This window comes from Sinohyriopsis cumingii, chromosome 5 (genome assembly GCF_028554795.1).
Source record: "Sinohyriopsis cumingii isolate HCF-2022 chromosome 5, ASM2855479v2, whole genome shotgun sequence".
In the NCBI taxonomy this organism is placed as follows: Eukaryota; Metazoa; Mollusca; class Bivalvia; order Unionida; family Unionidae; genus Sinohyriopsis; species Sinohyriopsis cumingii.
Genome location: NC_142965.1, coordinates 93,441,713 through 93,460,754, shown reverse-complemented (window position 1 = coordinate 93,460,754; position 19,042 = coordinate 93,441,713). Strand labels below are relative to the sequence as shown.

Sequence of the window (19,042 nt, the reverse complement as noted above, 5' to 3'; positions counted from 1 at the left end):
AAAATTTATAGTTTATTTATTTGTCTGTGTACTTGTAGTAATTTTAGGCAATGGTTAAATAGTATCTGCTTTGCTGGCTTTTTCTGTATTTTCACAAATATGTTTCAGGTGAGAAAACAACTTAGACCTTACAACGCATCTCGTCAATTCCACAACATAGGATTGTCACTTACATTTCTGACCTACATTATTTGCATTTTAAAGTTAAATTTTTAATAAAATAATACCTAGGCTTTGCTTTTAATGAATTATACATTTTTCTGAATATATTTGATTGATGATTTACGAAAACAGATGTCTAATAAACTGGTACATCACAGACTTAGCGATGTCCGCCATTTCTTGTTAGGCATACTGGTTCACTTACAGTTTTAAACTAATTTTATGATGAAATAGAGTACAACAGGCAGTTAATATATATCCAGATCACCGAATCTGATCTTAAAACACAAATTGCTATTTGCACCCTATTGTTAAAGTTTTAAAACACAAGTTTGTATGTTCTTATCATCAAAGGATAGCATGCGGAAATTGGGCAGTGATGGTTGCTACCTTACTTGGGAAAGGGTTAATGGTCAGTCAGCTATCAAAACACATGCTTGTGAATAGGCAAGAGTTTGTTTGTCAACGTAATTGATATCAAAACTCTGCCTAGCCACTGATGTCTTGATGAATACATTTCGCTACAACACTAGAACTGGGCTAAGGCGAGGGGGTATATCAATAAGTATTATCAGTCAGTATACCTCTTAAAAAAATCACAAGGCTAAGGTGTTTTTGCTTTCCTAACATAAGAAGGCAGAGGAGAATGTCATTGGGCTTTTCTCCCTTCCCTAAGGAGGGAGGTAATCAGCTATATTTAGTTGCATCATCTCAGACAGCCTTTTTCTCTTCCCAGCATTCCTGTAAGTGCCCAACTAGACCTATTTTCAGCGGCTTGGTTTGGCATGTTGTGCGAAGTGTTGATTAGTTATGCTTTAAATGTTTTCTAGCTTCATTTTCAGGAACATCATCCTCTTTTGTGGACCCCAATCCAGACCAGTTCAGCTGGGGGAAGAGGTATACACCCTTTCATGATGAATAGTAGTGCAGAAATGAACCAAACATATGGAACTTTTTTGCATCTAAAATGTTGGAAAGTTGAACTCCTAATTATTCTTTCCACCTTTAACAGATTTATGAAGACAATAATCTTGGTTAGGAACACTGTAAAACCCTATGAATGTCCAGTCTTCATAAATGTCCAGGATATCTTTACCATGAGGTATTTCATCTCTGAGCTCTCCCATTCAGCCGTTGTCTCTGCCACTAGAATCTTTACCATGTCGATGGGGCAATAGTGGTGCATTTTATGTCTTCAGGGGGCCCATCCTTCAGTGTTTCAACAAATGGTTTATGCATGGTGCTTTCAGAGGTTCTCCACAGAAGGACTTTTCCCTGTGTTGGTTACGTTGACTCATCTCTATATAATCCCCAACCTAGGGACGTAAGATCTTGTCCCTTCTTATGATGTGGAGAGGAATTTCCTCACCAATCAAGGTTCATATTTCATCAGATATGATTGCATAGAACAGTGTTTCCCTTTACGCACATTTGTGCGTCAGGGATGCACGCTGGAGAAAATTGACGCACACATTTTGTTACTGTGCGTTTTTTTGACGCAAAGGATTTTCATAATATGATCATGATTTATTTAATACCCAATGCATTGGACGATGGATGGCATCGTATATACTTAGCGTATAGGCATTGACTGGTTACCCGCTTTGTTTGCTCCCAGTCTTGCGCTCCTCTATTCGTATAGCAAAGTGCAATGCAGGGAACATATAAACAATGAACCAGACTAGCATAGGCAATGTTATGACAGAGTAGCTTCCCCTAATCTCGCGAGCTTCTCACGATTACCATTGAGCTCAGCAAGCTGTTCTAGATATTTAACATCAAGGCTCGTTGCACTAGAAAGTGATCGCCAGATTAAAACGTCGTGCACTAAAAAGCATTAGCGAAGAAAGTGAAAGAAGCAGAACACAAAAGAGTAACTGTGGATCTAACTTTAATCAAAAATGGAGAAAATTAATCCCATGACTGGAATATTCATCATGATAAACGGTGTGACTTCTGATCGCGTGATTGCAAAGACTGCAAAAGTGAATAATCCTTTCATGACAGGATTTTAGAATTTTTAAAAATAGGCCCTCGTTCGCCATAAGATATCTGGAGAACACATTATAACCTAAGACATTATTTCACAACATAGAAATCAGTAAACCTGCAGAGACAAATGCGTTATTTGTGTAGCTTATTAGAAAGAATATGAATCAGTATCCTCCTTGATATTTAGATAAATGTGTTCTAGGATGAAGTACAATGAAACCTATGATAGTACACATTTGATGAAAGGCAGTAAATTAACTCCCATTTGGTTAAAAAGATTTATTTGGCTTTTTGTATTGGCTTATATGTAATGTGTTGGGCTATAATATTGTTGAGGAGACTGTTAAAAGTATGACTTTAAAAGAAAAATGAACTAATAAAATTATTCTTTGAATGGACACTGCATTTGTTTGTTAATTGTGCGTGTTGGTGTATTTGCATGTTTAGAGAAAGAGAGAGAGAGTATGTTGTGCAAGTTGCAATATCCTATTTCAAGCTGAAAAAGTACGAGTCGTATGAAAATTTGTCAGTACATTTTTGACCCCCACATTTTTTATTTGACCCCCAGTTTGACACCTAGGTTTTTTTTTGTACCCTCAGTTTTACACCCCTGGGGGATACACTGACAGAATCTGGTGTTCACAGCAAGTCTTGTGGGCAAGACTTTGTTGTCAGCCCATTATTACTTTTTTCTCTCCTGGGAACTTTGAACTTGGCTGTGGAATTAGTTCCCCTTGGGAGACTTTGCTTATGCTTTCTCCAGTATATGCTCCAGGGAAAACTTGAAACCATGCAGAAACCCATTATCGGTTGGATCCCTCTGTGGACTAGTTTTCGCCACTACCTGTGTGGGTGGCTAGATTGGGAGTCCAAATGTATGCTTCTGAACCCCACTCCATTCTATATATACAGTGGGGTTTTATGGTTTTATTTTGCTTCCTTTAAAGGTATAAAGAAGGTCAGAAGCATCTCTTGCCCTTCTCAAGGTTCTCTCATATTTTGACAGCCTCCATTCCAAGTTGATTGTCCTCCTATCTAGGAAAGCTTATCAGTCCATCACACAGAGGGAGCTTTTGTGTGAATTAGTTTCATGTTGCTAGGGTTATTTCTGCATCTTGGTCTAGCTTGAATCACTCCACATTAGATGACTTTATAAGAATGGCCTCCAGGTGCTCTCACACTACCTTTGTCTACTTTCACTCTTGGTGTAACAGTGCAGTGGTATTATTTTCATTTGGTCCAACTACAGCAGCATGACATGAAGGAAGAAGCCATTTACCAGCAAACAGTAGTCAACATGCCTACTGTAAGGGTAAGTGCAGTTATTTCTTTTAAATGTTTTCAGCAATGCAAAAGTAGCTCATTACATAATGCTGTTATTAAAATGTAGTTTCTAGTGGTACATTTTGGGGGTACTAAAACTATTTTTTTTTTAAATTATGAAATACTTGCCTGCTACTACTGTGAAGATTCTGTCATCCCTCCTGGCTCAAATGTCCTATAGCTTTCGTTCAAGTTATAAGAGATATCCTGGAAAGGGAAAGCAATGCAAATAACAGGAGGTTAGTAAGACACACACACCCAATAGTACCATTTGCTTTTTTGCACTACATATTAGTGTTATTAAGATGTCTGGTTTCACTTTTTATTTCAATTAAACGTTTGTTATAATTAAATTATGATTGTTGTTATTCTTATTGGCAGTATTTCCACTGAGCGACATAGAGCTGAAATAAGAAGAGCTGTCAATGATGAAAAATTGGCAACAATTGCTGACAAGTAAGTTTTTATTAATAAAACTTTTAAAAACATTTCCTTTCAGGGATTCGTGAAGAAATAAAACCATAGTTCATGTTTGCTTTTCATCATATACACATAATTGCAGTTTTCCATGAAGGAAGTTGCCAAATCGGAGATTGTTTTGTTTTCATTTAAAAAAATTTTATTGACCCATTGATGCAGACCACCTCAAGAGACTACTAATCTTTACAGTCACACATCTTAAGTCTTTATTTGATACCTCAGTTGAAATAACAAATCCATATTAAAAGTCCACCTTTTGTCTGAATCCAGATTTTGGGTTTAAGATTGGTTCCATGCTGTGTATACATGCTGCAAAGATTTGCCTTTGACACCAGTAAGTGAGTTTCTAGCTTGAGGACTGTTGAATTGTGTTGGTGAATTTTTGGTGATAAAATCTTGGGGAAAAACGTATTTATGTATCCTCCAGGGTTCACATCCATGTGTTAATAAAGTATATATTGTAAAATGATGTTTTGAAAAACCAATGAATGTATTGGATATGTATTGTTTCTAGTGTGGCAGGTTCAAATGCAATCTCGGAGTGGTTAATTGAGGGCAGGAGACTTATACCTATCATGCCAAGACTGGTGCCACAAACTGCATTTACTGTGACGGCCAACCAAGCTGCCAATCTGCAGGCAGAGAAAAATGCTTCCCTGCCCAGTCCTTCTATGACTACAAACAAAGATGGTAGGTTGAACATTTATATGTATATTAATAGGAATGTCGTTAAGTATCAGAAAATGGCCACAATATTTAATTCTTGTCCATTAGGCTATACTGTCACTTGATTGCATTTTTAATGTACATAATTTGTTGTATCAGGTCTGTAGTTTTGATTGGACTTTCATTATTATTTTTCCTTCATGACACAACACGTGTACAGCAGGGATAAAATCAGAATCCATTGAACATGGACAAATGTTTTACATTCATATATTTGATTCCATTTAAGTTTCTAATCTTTTTATTAGCTCTCCTGGGGATTTTTTGTTGTGTCGACATCTATCATCTGTCTGGAGCAAGTTTGTTACCACTACTAATCCTAATCTACTTGGAAGAGTGCTACAAAACATACACTTTCATCAAATAGTTGTGTTGGTCCTAGATGAAAATAGTGTCACTTGGACAGCTAATATGGCCATCCCTGTAGCTATCTTGAAAATCTTGGCATTACAACTCCTACTGAATGGAAAAGGATATGAGTGGTGGATTTTCACAAAAGATTTCTTATGATGTTTAGTGGGTCCTAAATGAAAATGGGGTCGATCTGATGTTCACTATGACCATTGCAGCAGCCATCTTGAAAATCTTGTTATCAAATGAAGACTTCTCATGATGTCTAGTAGGTTCTAAGGGAAAAATGGGGCTGGTCTAATATCCAATATGACACCACAGTGGCAATCTTGGAAAACCATGTTATCGCTACTCTTCCTTAATGTATGGTTATATCAACCTAAGGTTTTCACTGAAAGGTTTCTTATGATGTCTTGTTGGGCTGAAACAAAAATTGGCTGATATCATAAAAACCTTGTTATTTATAATCCTCCTGAAATGATTATCTCTACATTGGCTTTTCATGGAATGACTTGTTATGACATCTAGTTGTATATAAATGAAAATGATGCTGACCTTATGTCAAGTATGGTCACTACACTAGTGATCTTGAAAATCTTATTATTGATAATCTTCCTGAATGAAAACTAATATTGTCATGGGTTTTCATTAAAAGACTTCTCATGGGTTTGTTCAGAATAAAAATGGTGCCAATCTGACATCCAATATGGCCACCACAGCAGCCATCTTGACAATGTCACAGTGTTTCCCTTTACACTTGTTTGCGCTTCAGAGACCCCTAAATTTGTAATTTCACCCCCAGTTTTGATACCAGAGTTTGTTTTTTTACTCAGTCTGACACCCAGTTTTGACACCTATGATATTTTTGACTCTCGGTCTAGCACCCCTAGGGGATACACTGTATCACCACCCTCATAATAAATGATCATATTAACATGGGTTTTGGCTAAATAATTTCTTAGGATGTCTAGTTGCTCCTAGTGGTGTCATTCAGACACTCAGTGCGTGTGTGTGTGCCAGTCGCCAGCTTGAAAATCTTGTCACAATTTCTACTGAATGAATGGTCATATCAGCATGTTGTTTTTTCTGAAAGTCTTTTATGATGTTATACTGATTGTAAATGAAAATGGTGTGGATCTGGCTTCTGATATGACTTCCACAATGGCCATCTTGAAAATCGTATGACTAGCTGGTACTAAATAGAAATGGTGGCGTTCTTATATTGAATATGGTCACCATGGCATCTGTCTTGAAAATCTTGTTATTGTTGCACCTCCAAAATGGAAAGTCATGGCAACATGAGGTTTCCACTGAAATAATTCTTACTATGTCTTGTTGGTTCTAAATGAAAATGGTGCCAAGTTGACATCCAGTATGTCTACCAAAGCAGCTAATTTGAAAATATTGTTATCGTTAATGAATATCAAAGCTGGTCCTCGTCACTCTAAAGGAAGAAATATGCTTTTATCTTGAATTCCTAGAAGTAACTGTGTCCTAACGGTGACCTAAGTTCAGTGGTCACTTGGTCACAACAGCCATTCTAATTTTCCCCCTGGCAAATTTCCTATATAAATGTTGTGTAATAAGCAGTCACCTGCCTATCACGGTAAGAAGCTATGCGTTTATTAACCAAGCAGTTGTTTCACCCTGCCTTTTATGGTCACTGGAGTGTATCAGCTGTGAACTCTCTAAGTATGCAAATTAAACTTTATGTTTGATGAGCAAGGCATGGAATATACATATATATATATATATATATATATATATATATATATATATATATATATATATATATATATAGTGAATATTATGTGTATAATCTTGTTTCTCAAGTTCTGGAATAATTTTTTCACCAGATAATTGCATCATGAGCTTACATTCTTAAGTCGCAATGAACACTCTTGATCCTAGAAGAATTTGTCAGTGTTAAATGCGAATTTTGGAAATTTTCCTTGTTGATTTGGTCATCATAACTTAACATTACAGTTGGAGTTTCAGCCACCACCCCACCTCAGTCCAACAGTGGAGGAGGAAATCGACTCTCCCGACCATCCAGTCCTACTTCTAATGTTGTGGTTTTGCCAAGTGGAATGTCTATACACATTAAAGGTTTGTTTCTTAAACTTGTATATATTGAATCTGGTCATATAAAACTGTTCCACGGACATTTAACAAATTATTCATGTACTCTCTTACTGTGCTTTGGAAAGAGTTACTCCAGAATGTTAGATCAGAAACAGTTGTAACTGTTTTCAAAACAGAACTTATGATTATAATGCAGAAAGTCAGATTTCATTATAAATATTAAAATGTATGCACTCCATTCATTCTCTACATGTAAATCATATATACATGTACTTTGTGCTTATGCTTCCCAATCAGGCTGGAAAACTATGTCACCAAAGTGAATTACAGAAGTGAGGAGTTTAAGAAATGTGGACCCTATTGTCAATTTTTGGTACATGATTTTATACATTTTCATTACTTTTACAACAAACAAACAATATCTGTGTGTGTGTGTGTGTGTGTGTGTGTGTCTAAGTAAGGGAACATGTAAAAGATCAGGATGGAAAATAATTGTAAAGTAATGCTCCATACACCAGGTCAGCTGGTGATGTAGGAACATGTAAATTCTTGACAACATATGTTCAGTTAAAAAGAATGTTTACACAAGATGCATTTTTAGACTTGTTGATGGACTGATATGTTGGGAAAAAAAACCCCTTTTTGTGTTGAGAGTCAATAAGTGCATCTGAAAAATAAGTCCAAATGCCCTTCACTGAATTTTTACAAAAAGCATTTACTTCTGTTCTGATTTTTCAGTACCTTGTTATAAGGGAGCTTTACTAATAATGCAGATTACTTCTGTAGATCCCATGTACAGTATTAGTGTGAGGAAACACTGTCTGATAATTACATTATGCAACAACCTTTTCTTAGGTGGCCTGAACACTGAGGATGACGAAGATGTCCAAGTACGGAAGAGGAGAAGGAGCACCTCTACAGAAAGTCTTGTTTCCCCCACTGGAACCCCTGTGCACCAGGTGACCTTTACAACCACAGCAGCCAGTAGCACCAGCATGTCCCCCATGAAAATTACTATCAGCAAGAGTCCACAGGGACAGCCTAGGGTTGTTACCAGTGGAAGTCAAACACAGAAGGTACACTGACAGTTGTAATTATACCCCTATTTATGGTTGGGTCAGAAAGTGTTGCCCATATCTGCTGTGTTTGATTTGTATCATGAAAAAATTAGATCAGTTATAGCATTTGTTTCACCTTGTGCATTGGATAATGGTGGTAGTCATTAACAAAGGTGCAAGGTAACAATTTACACATCAATCAGTAAATAATATACCCAGTTATGATGCCAAAATTATGACAATCACACCTCATCTTAATCATTACTTAGTAATCACTTGTTGCAGTAAAAAGTAAAAAAATTACCAGAATGAGTCACTGTGACCTATGTTTAACATTTTACTGGCTTAGGTTAGGTCATTGCATTTAGTTCATAACCATGTAGGTTTTTCACATACTGTGTCCATAATGTCCCATATAGAATCATGAAATTTGGGAATGCATCTTTATGAGCACTACTTCCTTTTTCCGCTTTAAATATGTTACCCAATAATAATACCTTAGGAGAATTACTATTACCTTGCAAATCCAGCTCTCCCAAATACTACTTTTAGCTAAAGGGAGCTAAAAGCTGTCTTCTAACCTAGATGGCAGTTGGGCAGAGTAATCTCCCCTTGGGTATAAAGCTTGGTGGCAAAAAAAACCATGAACCCTTCAGTTACTATTTCCTCTTGTGCCAAGAAGCATGATCTCGTCATGAAAGGCCTTGCACAATTCAGAATCTACATGGAAGATATATTCTTACAAGTTGGAGTTTTTCTCTTTGTATGCTGACTTTGCAATTTGCTAACACTTAATCATCATCACACATAATAGGCATAAGCATTCCATCTTATTTAAAAAACACTGAGTCACTCGCATAGGTGGCCTAGACAACTTCACAAGATAGGTTCAGGCTATGATATTTATTTGTGTGCATGTATTTGTGCCCTTAAGAAACTCCTTATATATGTATGATTCCATAATTTCTGTTACATACAGGTGAGTTTACTTTACAACAGCATCCTTAGCGTTGGAACTCCATTCTTCATTGATTCTACCTGTGCTATCACTTTCTAAGGTAAACATCTTCTGCACCAGGAAAGTGGCCTTATAAGACATGTGGCCTTTCCAGAGGGGGGCTAAATTTTTGGTAGAAGTGTATGTCATGTATTTAGTATGAAAGCTACATATAACTTCAAAGCATTTAATATCTTCATTTAACAGTAACATTAATTACTTAAAGGTACTTCTCTTATGAACATTAATTAGTTCTTATTCTTTTCATAAGTGTGAAATGCAAATGGGGTATTGTTGTGATGCACATCGAAAACCATTCATAAATGTGATTTAAATCTTCATACATACTTAATTCTCTTTCCATTTGCTCCATTTTCTGACTGCTTCTGAATATTCTCTTTATCTGTTACAACAATGTTTATTTGAGTCCTTTCAACATAAAATTATTTGACAAGTCCCCCCCACCCACTGAAGTACCCCATATAGTTTGAGTTGAATAATTTTAATGTTTTCTTCCATAGTAATAAATCTCCATTTACATATTGACATATTTAAGTGTTGAAATGATTTGTTGCTAATTGTACAGTACTGCAGTTTAATTATGCAAATGAAACTATTGTAGAATGGACAAAATGCCTTCTTTACAAAGGAAGTGATTCGTGTAAAGTCACATGATTTTTGGGTCTTTGTCTGGTACCCTGTTGTGTTTAAGGCTAATTTCTCTGTGTGTTAATCCACAATCTACATTTAGCAATGCTGACCATGTTATGATCTTGACATTTATGTCGGGTCATGGACCACTCGTGGCCTAGTGGCTAGAGTAACTGCCTCGGATGTCTGAGATCGTGGGTTCAAACCCCAGCCGAGTCATAACAAAGACTTATAAAAATGGTACTAGCAGCTGCCTCTCTAGGTGCTGAGATTAAGGTATTAGTGTTAGGATTGGTCGGCCTGGCATCAGGATAATGTGACTGGGTGGGACATCATGCTTCGTTTTTGTGGCATGATAACCATAGTACTAGACATCCCCATAAACTGTCAGTCTGCAGACATCGTAGCAGTATGATTGAAAACTTGTTAAAGGTACATTAAAAATTCATATCACACACACACAGAGTTGTAATCATCAAAGAGAAGAACTTGAGGCCCAAAATTCTATCACAACATTGCTGATGCCATTTTCTGTAAATGTTGTCTTTTATAGATAATGATATAACATTAGTGATACATGTACTTTAGCCAGCACTTCTTTCAGTAACAAAACCATATCAGGAAACAGGTATTGGTACAGATAATTGGATTACATACCGTACCATATGAATTAAATATTGGTTCTGGATACATATTAAAATAAAATATGGCCACTTGTGAGGGATGTGATGTGATGTTATTCACAGAAAGCATCAGTGATTTCTTTCCTGTCTTTGATGATTGATACATTGGTAGAGTTAATTATTTAAATGGAAGCAAAATTAAAAGATAACATTGAATTAAATATTTACAGTACTTTTTATTTCCACTTCTTGAATTTCGTCAATATTCCCTTGACATGATCTTTAGCTTACATTTAAAAATAAAGGAAGAATTTCTTTTTCTTGTCACCAGGTTATTGTGGTGAGCAGTGGTGGTGGTGGTCAATCTACTCCCAGCATAATCCACAAGTCTATCACAGTCCCTATTGTGAAGACAGCATCCTCAGCAACTCAAGTGTCTGGTGGGCCAAACAAGTCCATTATCCTCCCAACGAGTACAACAGCAGGAAATACAAGTAACATTGTGACTGTTACAGCTCGCTCTGACGTCCAGACACAGAGTTCATGTACATCCACAGGTACAACCATCAGAATGTCAGAAAAGAAATGTTACCTTTTCTTGTTCGATTGGACAATGCAGACAGTGATAACCTATTTGCTTTGTGCCCATTTGACAATCGTCCTTCAGTTTAGAAACAGTATACTCAAAGCAGAACACTAATGATACTACAGAGGCTTGTCTTAATATTGTAGTTAGTAGGCATTTTTAAAAAGGACAAGTGGAAGGACATAATTGATATGACCAGAATGTTGGTGGTAAGCCCTGATAACTTTTCTTAGGTTCTAAGATAAGAGTTAAAAGGAGGAGGGGGGCAGAAAGTACATTCTTGCTCACCTGGCCAAATGGACTAAGGTACAGCTGTACATCAGTCATGCATTGACCATTGTTGATACATAAACAATCGCTTGTTGTCAATCTGTGGTACATATTTCTGATCAGATTTTCTTCAGACCTGGAATGTGAAATTGTATTATTCAGATCCTGGATGATATAAACAAGATCTAAACATATTAGTGTTGCATCAGATTATCATGCTGTGATCAATCAAGAGGTCATGTTTTTGGTTCATTTTCAGTTAAACTTAGTATATATGCTTATTTTAAGATTTCAGGTTCCATGATTCGCAAGATCATGCATAAAAAATGAGGTGATTTTTAATTTTATTTGGCTGAGCATGTTGTTACCAAGGAAGCCATCTTTACAATCAGACATAGATACTACCTGAATATATGGTTATATTATGAAGATGTTGAACAAGTTCAGTAATGAGCTGGATCCATGCATATTAACGAGGTGATCTGGCATCTTATTGGCTAACATTTGTACCACTCTGGAAGCTTCCTTCGAGAACCTTACCCATGAGACTGTTTTCTGGCTCTCCTTGGCATCATTAAGGATAGTATAAAAGGATTGTTTATGGTCCATAAAGGTAATTGTGATTTGGTTTAAGTTCTTTGTTTGTGGCTAAGAGGCAGCTACCTTTAATTACTCCACTTAGGTTCTTAAGATTTGTCTTATAAAACTAGAAGGAAAGGTCAGAATTGTCTCTTCCTACTTACTGAGGGTTCCTCTGATATATTCAGTCAGAATTTTCCAGGTGTTTCGTTCTTACTATCAAGAGAGTTTATCAGTCCGTCACTTAGAAGGACCTCTCATTCGAAAAGCCTATTAAATTTGGGATATTGCGACATATTGGGCCTATTTCAATTACTCAATTTGGATGATGTTACAAAAGCTGCCTTCTGGCTGTATCACGTTGCCTTCTCTTTTTACCTTCAGTTTTTGGTACATCAGAGCAAAGACATTTTTTCATTCTTCCAGCTTGCAGTAAAGAACACTCTGACTGTAACGGTAAGCACAAGAGTAGTCTATACCAGATTTGTTGAAGCCCCTGCCCTGCCTAACTGGTAAACACAGCAGTGCAGTAATAAAACATAATGTATTGCTGCTACTTAAATATAGTTTGTGAGTGGGTGGGAGATGTAAAACTAATTTTAATTATCTAACGCTTGTCTGCTCATATTGCAAAGATTCCCTCCTGCCACCTCACTCTGGTTTTAAGTAATCTAGGTTCAAGTCTAAATGGGATGGTATTCTGTATGTTGGATGTAAATAATGAAACAGATTGTGATGATGTTCTTTTCAATTTTGGTGCTCCAATTTTAGGAGCAAATAATTAGCTTGGTCTAGGTACTTTGAGTTCCAGAAAAAGAGAGCAGTGCATAGTACCAGATAAGTATCACAATAATTAAATTAGTTTTACATCCCCACTCCAACCCACAAAGGATAAAAAAAAACTATATAATTATTGAAGCTGGGGCACAAATAAAAGTTGTCCAAAATATATGAGCACACTTTGGGACTTGAACAGTACTTCACTTTGATTATTATTTATCCTGTTGACTTACTAAGTGGAGTGGAAGAAATTAATTTAATTTTCATCAATTCACCAAATGTAAATCTGACAAGTATTGGCTGTTTGTTTTTTTCTCTCTTTGCCTGTTTGGGATATGGTTGGTAGAATACAGAACCAGTCTAGAGTGTTTTTGTAATAAAAACCAATTGGAGCACACGTATCCTTTGGGCTTGCTGAAGTGTAGTACTGTACTATCATGGGATGTACAGTCAGATGTTTCCGGGGAGTTCACTATTCAAATCAGTTGTTAATGCTTAGTTTCGTCCACTTTACACATGCAATTTGAAGAGACAGTGGATGCTTAGCCATGGATAAAGTATATATCTTTAACTGTGTATCATATTTTACACATTTGTTAAAGTAATAGATCCTGACATTGGTATAAAAAAAATGTCAAATGGCTAAAATGAAGTGAAATGCTATCAATAAGTTGAGCTTAGACATTGAACTGAAGAATTCCTCTTCAGAAGCTTCCTCAAAAATGTCACTTTGTTAAGCTCTTGACAGAAAGATTACATTGCTTGCTTAACTTCTGAAACACCTACGCATCATTTTGTTACAACATTTGAGACTACAGAATAGACTATTTGTTAAAAAGCTATGTTGGAATTTGCCTGAAAGGTGGACAAAAGAATTAGATTAGGTTTGAGTCATCAGTTCTTGAGATGTGCTATGTGATACATTAAACACAAGAATCATGGATTCTGTGAAAATCTTGCTTCTGAATTTTTGTCAGTGTAGGCTGCGATATTTGAGTATCTGGACTGTGACAGCTACAGGAACAAAAATACATCAGTACCCCATGGCCCATTACTCTGTGGATCATTTTTGGGGTTGAAAATTAAAGCAAAAATTACTGTGAATCAGACTTGACTGAACTGAGATTTTAGAACAGAAAAAGCTATCAGTATGTGAGTAGAGTTTCATCTAGTTCAACTTGCATCCCTTTTTTTATTTTATCATAAAATTACCATCATTAATATAAACATCTGGATTCAGAAATTTTGTTGAGGCACCATATTTTCAAATATTATAATTTTCAATGATGTATGAAATTTTTGGACATTTGCTTCTGTACTCACAACCAGAAGGCTGTGGGTTCATATCCTGTCATTAAAAAAGAGGACGATTGCTGCATAACAGCAGTGTAAGAGTATGTTTTCTGTCATAGACCTGAATGCACTTTCTTTATTTTCTGTTTATAGCAACTGTATGTGACAAATTTCCAAGAGAACAGAAAGGTTTCTTTAATATAAATTTATCTTACCAATTCATGAAATTAATGAAGAGAATTGGGTAGTGCACCAGTCTGTGTTGCAAAAAATGCCACCAGATGTTAAGTGAAACAGGCTATATCAGTGTGACTGGATTTTATATTACTGAAAAAATATTAGAGGAGAGGGATATTTAGATCAGAACAAGGAAAAAACGAATATGAAATATATATTAATACAGCCCTCAGACTGAGCACATTTTCATGTTCGTTGCAGAATAGTAGAGTTGCTTTACAATCCTATAGTGGTTTCTTTTCCATAACCTCTGTTTGAATACGGTTAATTTTGTCATGATACGTTTAGGAACATTTAGAAGAGCTGTATTTCATGGTCCAATTCCAGAACCAGTCTCTGAGTGGTTTGGCTAATTTGCATATTATGGGAGTTCTTGTAATATTTGGAGCAGTAGTGATGACATCCCATTTCAAGATCCATTTCTAGCGTTTTAGACCAAAAATGTAGTTTATCTTTCAAATTTCGGTGGTGAAATAATTTGAATATACATATTTCTTTTGGACAATGTTTACATTATTAACCTTAACACTGGATATTAATCCAAAGAGCATTTCCTACATTATTTTAATTTGAGTCACATTATGGGTAGAGATCACTTTTCAATGATTGACATTTGTTGGGCTTTGATCACTTGATGGTGTTTAGTACTTTATCAATTTAGATAGATTAGGCAATAGGATATATGCCATGGTTTATATACTTGCTCAGAGTTTACAGAAATCTAAGTAATTATATCCTTTACAATCACCACTGGGGACATTTGGGTACCGAACACTCTTATCACCACCATCAGCACATGTACATACAGTGACCAGCAGTTTTACATAGGAAAACAAACACCAGAACTGTAACCAGAAATCTCTTTTGTATAAGAAGAACATAAAAACATTATGATTTAAGTTTTCTTTATTGACTGGCAAGAATAGGCAGTTTTGTTTGCCGAACCCATTTCCAGCCAGCATTGAACTTGCTGGGTACATCATTACACAATATTGTTATTCCACTAAAGCATGACTGTCCTGTTTGTATGATATTCTATGAGGAGAAACCATGTTTTAAAAAAGAATAGTAATGTAGTTTTAAAGGAACACCTGAAATACACTGTTCAAATTAGTAATAGACCTGTTTGAAATGTAATAATCATGTATTTTGCGTGCTTTATAAAAAGTTGTCATTTTGTTTTATTATCAAAATAATTTTTTCCCCAGCTTCTTTGCCAATATCATCGGCTAGCACCTCTGCCACAGCATTTCTTACCCCAACTATCAGCATTTCAAAGCCAAGACCAAAAATGATACCAAGACAGCGAATTGTACAGGTATTTTAATTAAGTTTTCTTATCTCTTTAATTTTCTCTGCTTACAAGAGATCCAGTTGTTCCTGTAAACTGCTTTATGAGAGATTTTGATTTGTGTTGAGAAATTTCTCAGTATAAATAATACTGTCTGTACTCTTTTTTTTTTAAAGTCGAGTCCAGCTGCAAACTGCACAAATCCAGAAATATCATTGCATAATTCACCAGCAGATCTGGGTCCATGGAATTTATTAGGATCAATCAGTACAACAAATAAGATCTGAAGGTGCATTATTTGAAGTCAGATCAGGGTCTGTCTTTTTTGCAGTTGGACTGGACTTGTAAAAAAGCTTATAGAATAACTTGGATATATGTGACAAGTGGTGTTTATAAGTACAGTGTGACCCCACTATAATGCTTCCTGTGATAACAAGAATTTGACTGTAATGCACTCGTGGCATGGCTCCCAAAATTGTATATATTCATTCGCACATGAACAAGTATTTTTGGTTCAAAGTATGTGAAATAATGTATAAAAATGTATTACCATTTTGGTGAAGAGATAGTGTATGAATTTGGATGTAATACGATCTTGGCATGGTTCCTGAAATATGAAATACACATGTGTATTTTTCTTGTACCCAGATATTTTTTTTAAGTATGAGAAATAGTGTGCAAAACGTTTATTATCATTTTGGGAAGAGTTCGTGTATGAATTCAAATATAATATGATCGTGGTGTGGCTTCTGAAATTCAGCAATGTCACCAGGTTCTTGAAGTGCTATGCCAAAATAATCATTATTGGAAATGTTACTCATTACTGATCCATGAGTAAAGCCAGTAAGTCATCTTTGTGATTGTCTGAAGTTAATTCTGTATACGATCATTGCTCAGACCTTAGCAGACACGTGTTTCTTCTTTAACTGCATACACAACCAAGCACAATTTAATAAACATCAAAAAATGAAAATCACCAACATGTTTGCAGGGTTTAGCGGTGTTATTAGATGCAGTCAGTTGACCAGTAAATAATGGCCACTTTAATAGCTGCTCAACTGATAGGGTATGAAATTGTGCATGCGTTCAGCTTAATTTTTTTTAAAATGTGACTTGTGACCATTGCAGGGCTACTGCACTTAGTTCTCGGGTTTTATATGTATGAAGTTTGCTTGTAAACTCGTTATTAATTTCCCATTTTCTATAAAAATATTTTACCGTTATGGAAAAGCAAGTTCACAAATGCCAAGTCGCTCTCTGCACTTTGCGCAATATAGCAGTTTTCACACATTTCTTTCGATATTCACAAAATCTGAAGCAAAAGTTTTATGCACACTGAAAGCATGTGTTGATTGTTAATTATTCTTGCTATAGTCATTCAAACGAATAGGCGTACAAATGTTAATTATTGGAAATGTACAATGTATTATGGATAACTGCAAGCCCTGACAGTACAATATCAGATGACAAGTAAAGAGTGTTAATAGCCTTTTCATGCTATATATAAAACGTTGAATTCAGACACTATCTGAGACAAAATTATTGAATATTTAAAATCTGTGGGTAAGTTTTCAATGGAATTACATGCATTATGGATGAACTGCATGCCACAATGGCATGATAGTAAATGGTGCTGATACCTTATTCATGATATGGTATCACGGTACCAATTGTTTTTCCATATACCTCAATGCTAATGTTTTGTGAAATAAATATACTTTCTGTCCTACTTGGGCATGCATGTCACACGCTGTCATATAGAACAATGCTAGATTGTCAATTTGACAATGACATAACCAGGTACTCCATTGCATTTAAGAGAGATAACTCTACTGGAACTAGACAGGGGTAAGAGTTATCTAGTCACAACAAGCACATTTTCAGTCATGTGTACCATATTTTAAAAAAATCATAAAAAATACAAAATATGATCTAGATAGAAATTAACACAAACTCACATGTTGCCAAGAGGCTCAACTTTTTTTTAAGCCAAACAGAAAGTACAAGTCTTACATAATGCACCAATCACAGCTAGTTTTGTTCTTTAATTCTGAATACAATGTTCCATACACCTTAAGCTCCGCCCACCTGGACTTGCGCAATTGGTACCGTTATACCTATAGCAAACCTTAATTTTTCCAATAATCTGTGAAATAGTTCAGGACTGTATAAGTAACAAATATACTTAGTCTCACTTGTGAAAAACAATTTGATGAGGTACTAACCTATGTCTTATATGAATGTGTATAGAAATGTCATTGAGCTGTTTGAACTATTGTTTTCATACTTTTGCTTCACCATCAAAATCATCTTTTGAAATAAAATGAATTCTTTCAACTATGAGTTGTATCTTATTCATATCAGCAATTATTGAACTTCACATAGGTGATATGGGATAAATCACATTATATCATATTATGTAATAACTAGGTCAAAGGTCAATGTACCAAATAGTATGCACCTGTCCTACTTCAAAATGTACAATTCACCTAAAAGAAAGGAATTTATATTTGTTTGGTAGGTGCAGAACTTAACATCAGAGACAGGTGGACATGACCCAATCTTATTATAAAGTATAAGCTTTGACCACTTTACACTATCTACAGATACAAGAGGTCACTAACCACCAGTCCTCACACAAAGGTCCACCTACCCATCCTCTTTGTAACACAAATAGTAAGCTTTCCTCCTTTGTAATGTGAATAAAATTGTTTCAATAAGCCAGTCAGTCACCAAATATAGTAAATCGCAGCTTCTAAGTGGTTATGTTTGGATTGGGAGGTGAAATTAGGGGAATAAAATACAGAAAAATGCCAAATATAAACACTAAGTATAGCACATCAAATGGAGTTAAAAACAGGAGGAAAGTGTTTATCTAAAAGGGAGAGGTAGCTTATGATAAAGGAATTAAAGGTGGCAAAATCAGCAATGCGAAAAATGAGAAGTGAAAGTTTGATGACCTTACCTTGGACAAATATATGGGGCAGGGCCCAACAGGTCCAAGGACAGCCCAAAGGCAACTGTGCTATAACATCCCTTACAGGACCCAAATTTCAAGTGAAGTTGTGTTCATTTCCATCTAATATAAAAGGGTGAATAATTTAGATAATATAGATACATATAAAGTATATTTCTTCTACATAAGAATTTAATAATAATTGGTATAAGATAGAGAGAAACTTATCTCAGAGCCAAGCAGAACATACCTTATCAGTTTTTTAACTTGTAAACTTTACTGTGAGAAATTATCAAATTGCTTCTACTTACATTTGCATCAAGATTGAGGGCTAATATAATACTTCACAAATCTTCTCTTTATTTTCATAATCAGTCACTGAAAATGTGAGATTTTATTTCCTTGAAATGTTATGACTGGTGTAAGGGAGATAACTGAATGATATACATAAGGTGTGGTAACCTTGAATACATTATCCATGTAATATAGATGAGTTCATCAACAACCTGTATTAACTTCATTGCAATTAAATTATCTCAAAATACATTACTGACAAAGTGAGAACCTAACATTTAGACTCCTATGTTTAGTGGAGACCTCAA

General features: G+C 35.5%; 1 protein-coding gene across 1 annotated transcript in view; it reads left to right on the top strand.

Moving 5' to 3' along the window:
• Window positions 1-19,042, top strand: part of LOC149799777 (uncharacterized) — a 109,088-nt gene that overhangs the window by 14,475 nt on the left and 75,571 nt on the right. The window contains exons 3-8 of the mRNA XM_089959163.1: window positions 3,859-3,933; window positions 4,472-4,647; window positions 7,021-7,143; window positions 7,975-8,195; window positions 10,780-11,005; window positions 15,402-15,511. Of these exons, the coding sequence (XP_089815289.1) occupies window positions 3,859-3,933; window positions 4,472-4,647; window positions 7,021-7,143; window positions 7,975-8,195; window positions 10,780-11,005; window positions 15,402-15,511 (931 nt within the window). The remainder of the gene's footprint in view (window positions 1-3,858; window positions 3,934-4,471; window positions 4,648-7,020; window positions 7,144-7,974; window positions 8,196-10,779; window positions 11,006-15,401; window positions 15,512-19,042) is intronic.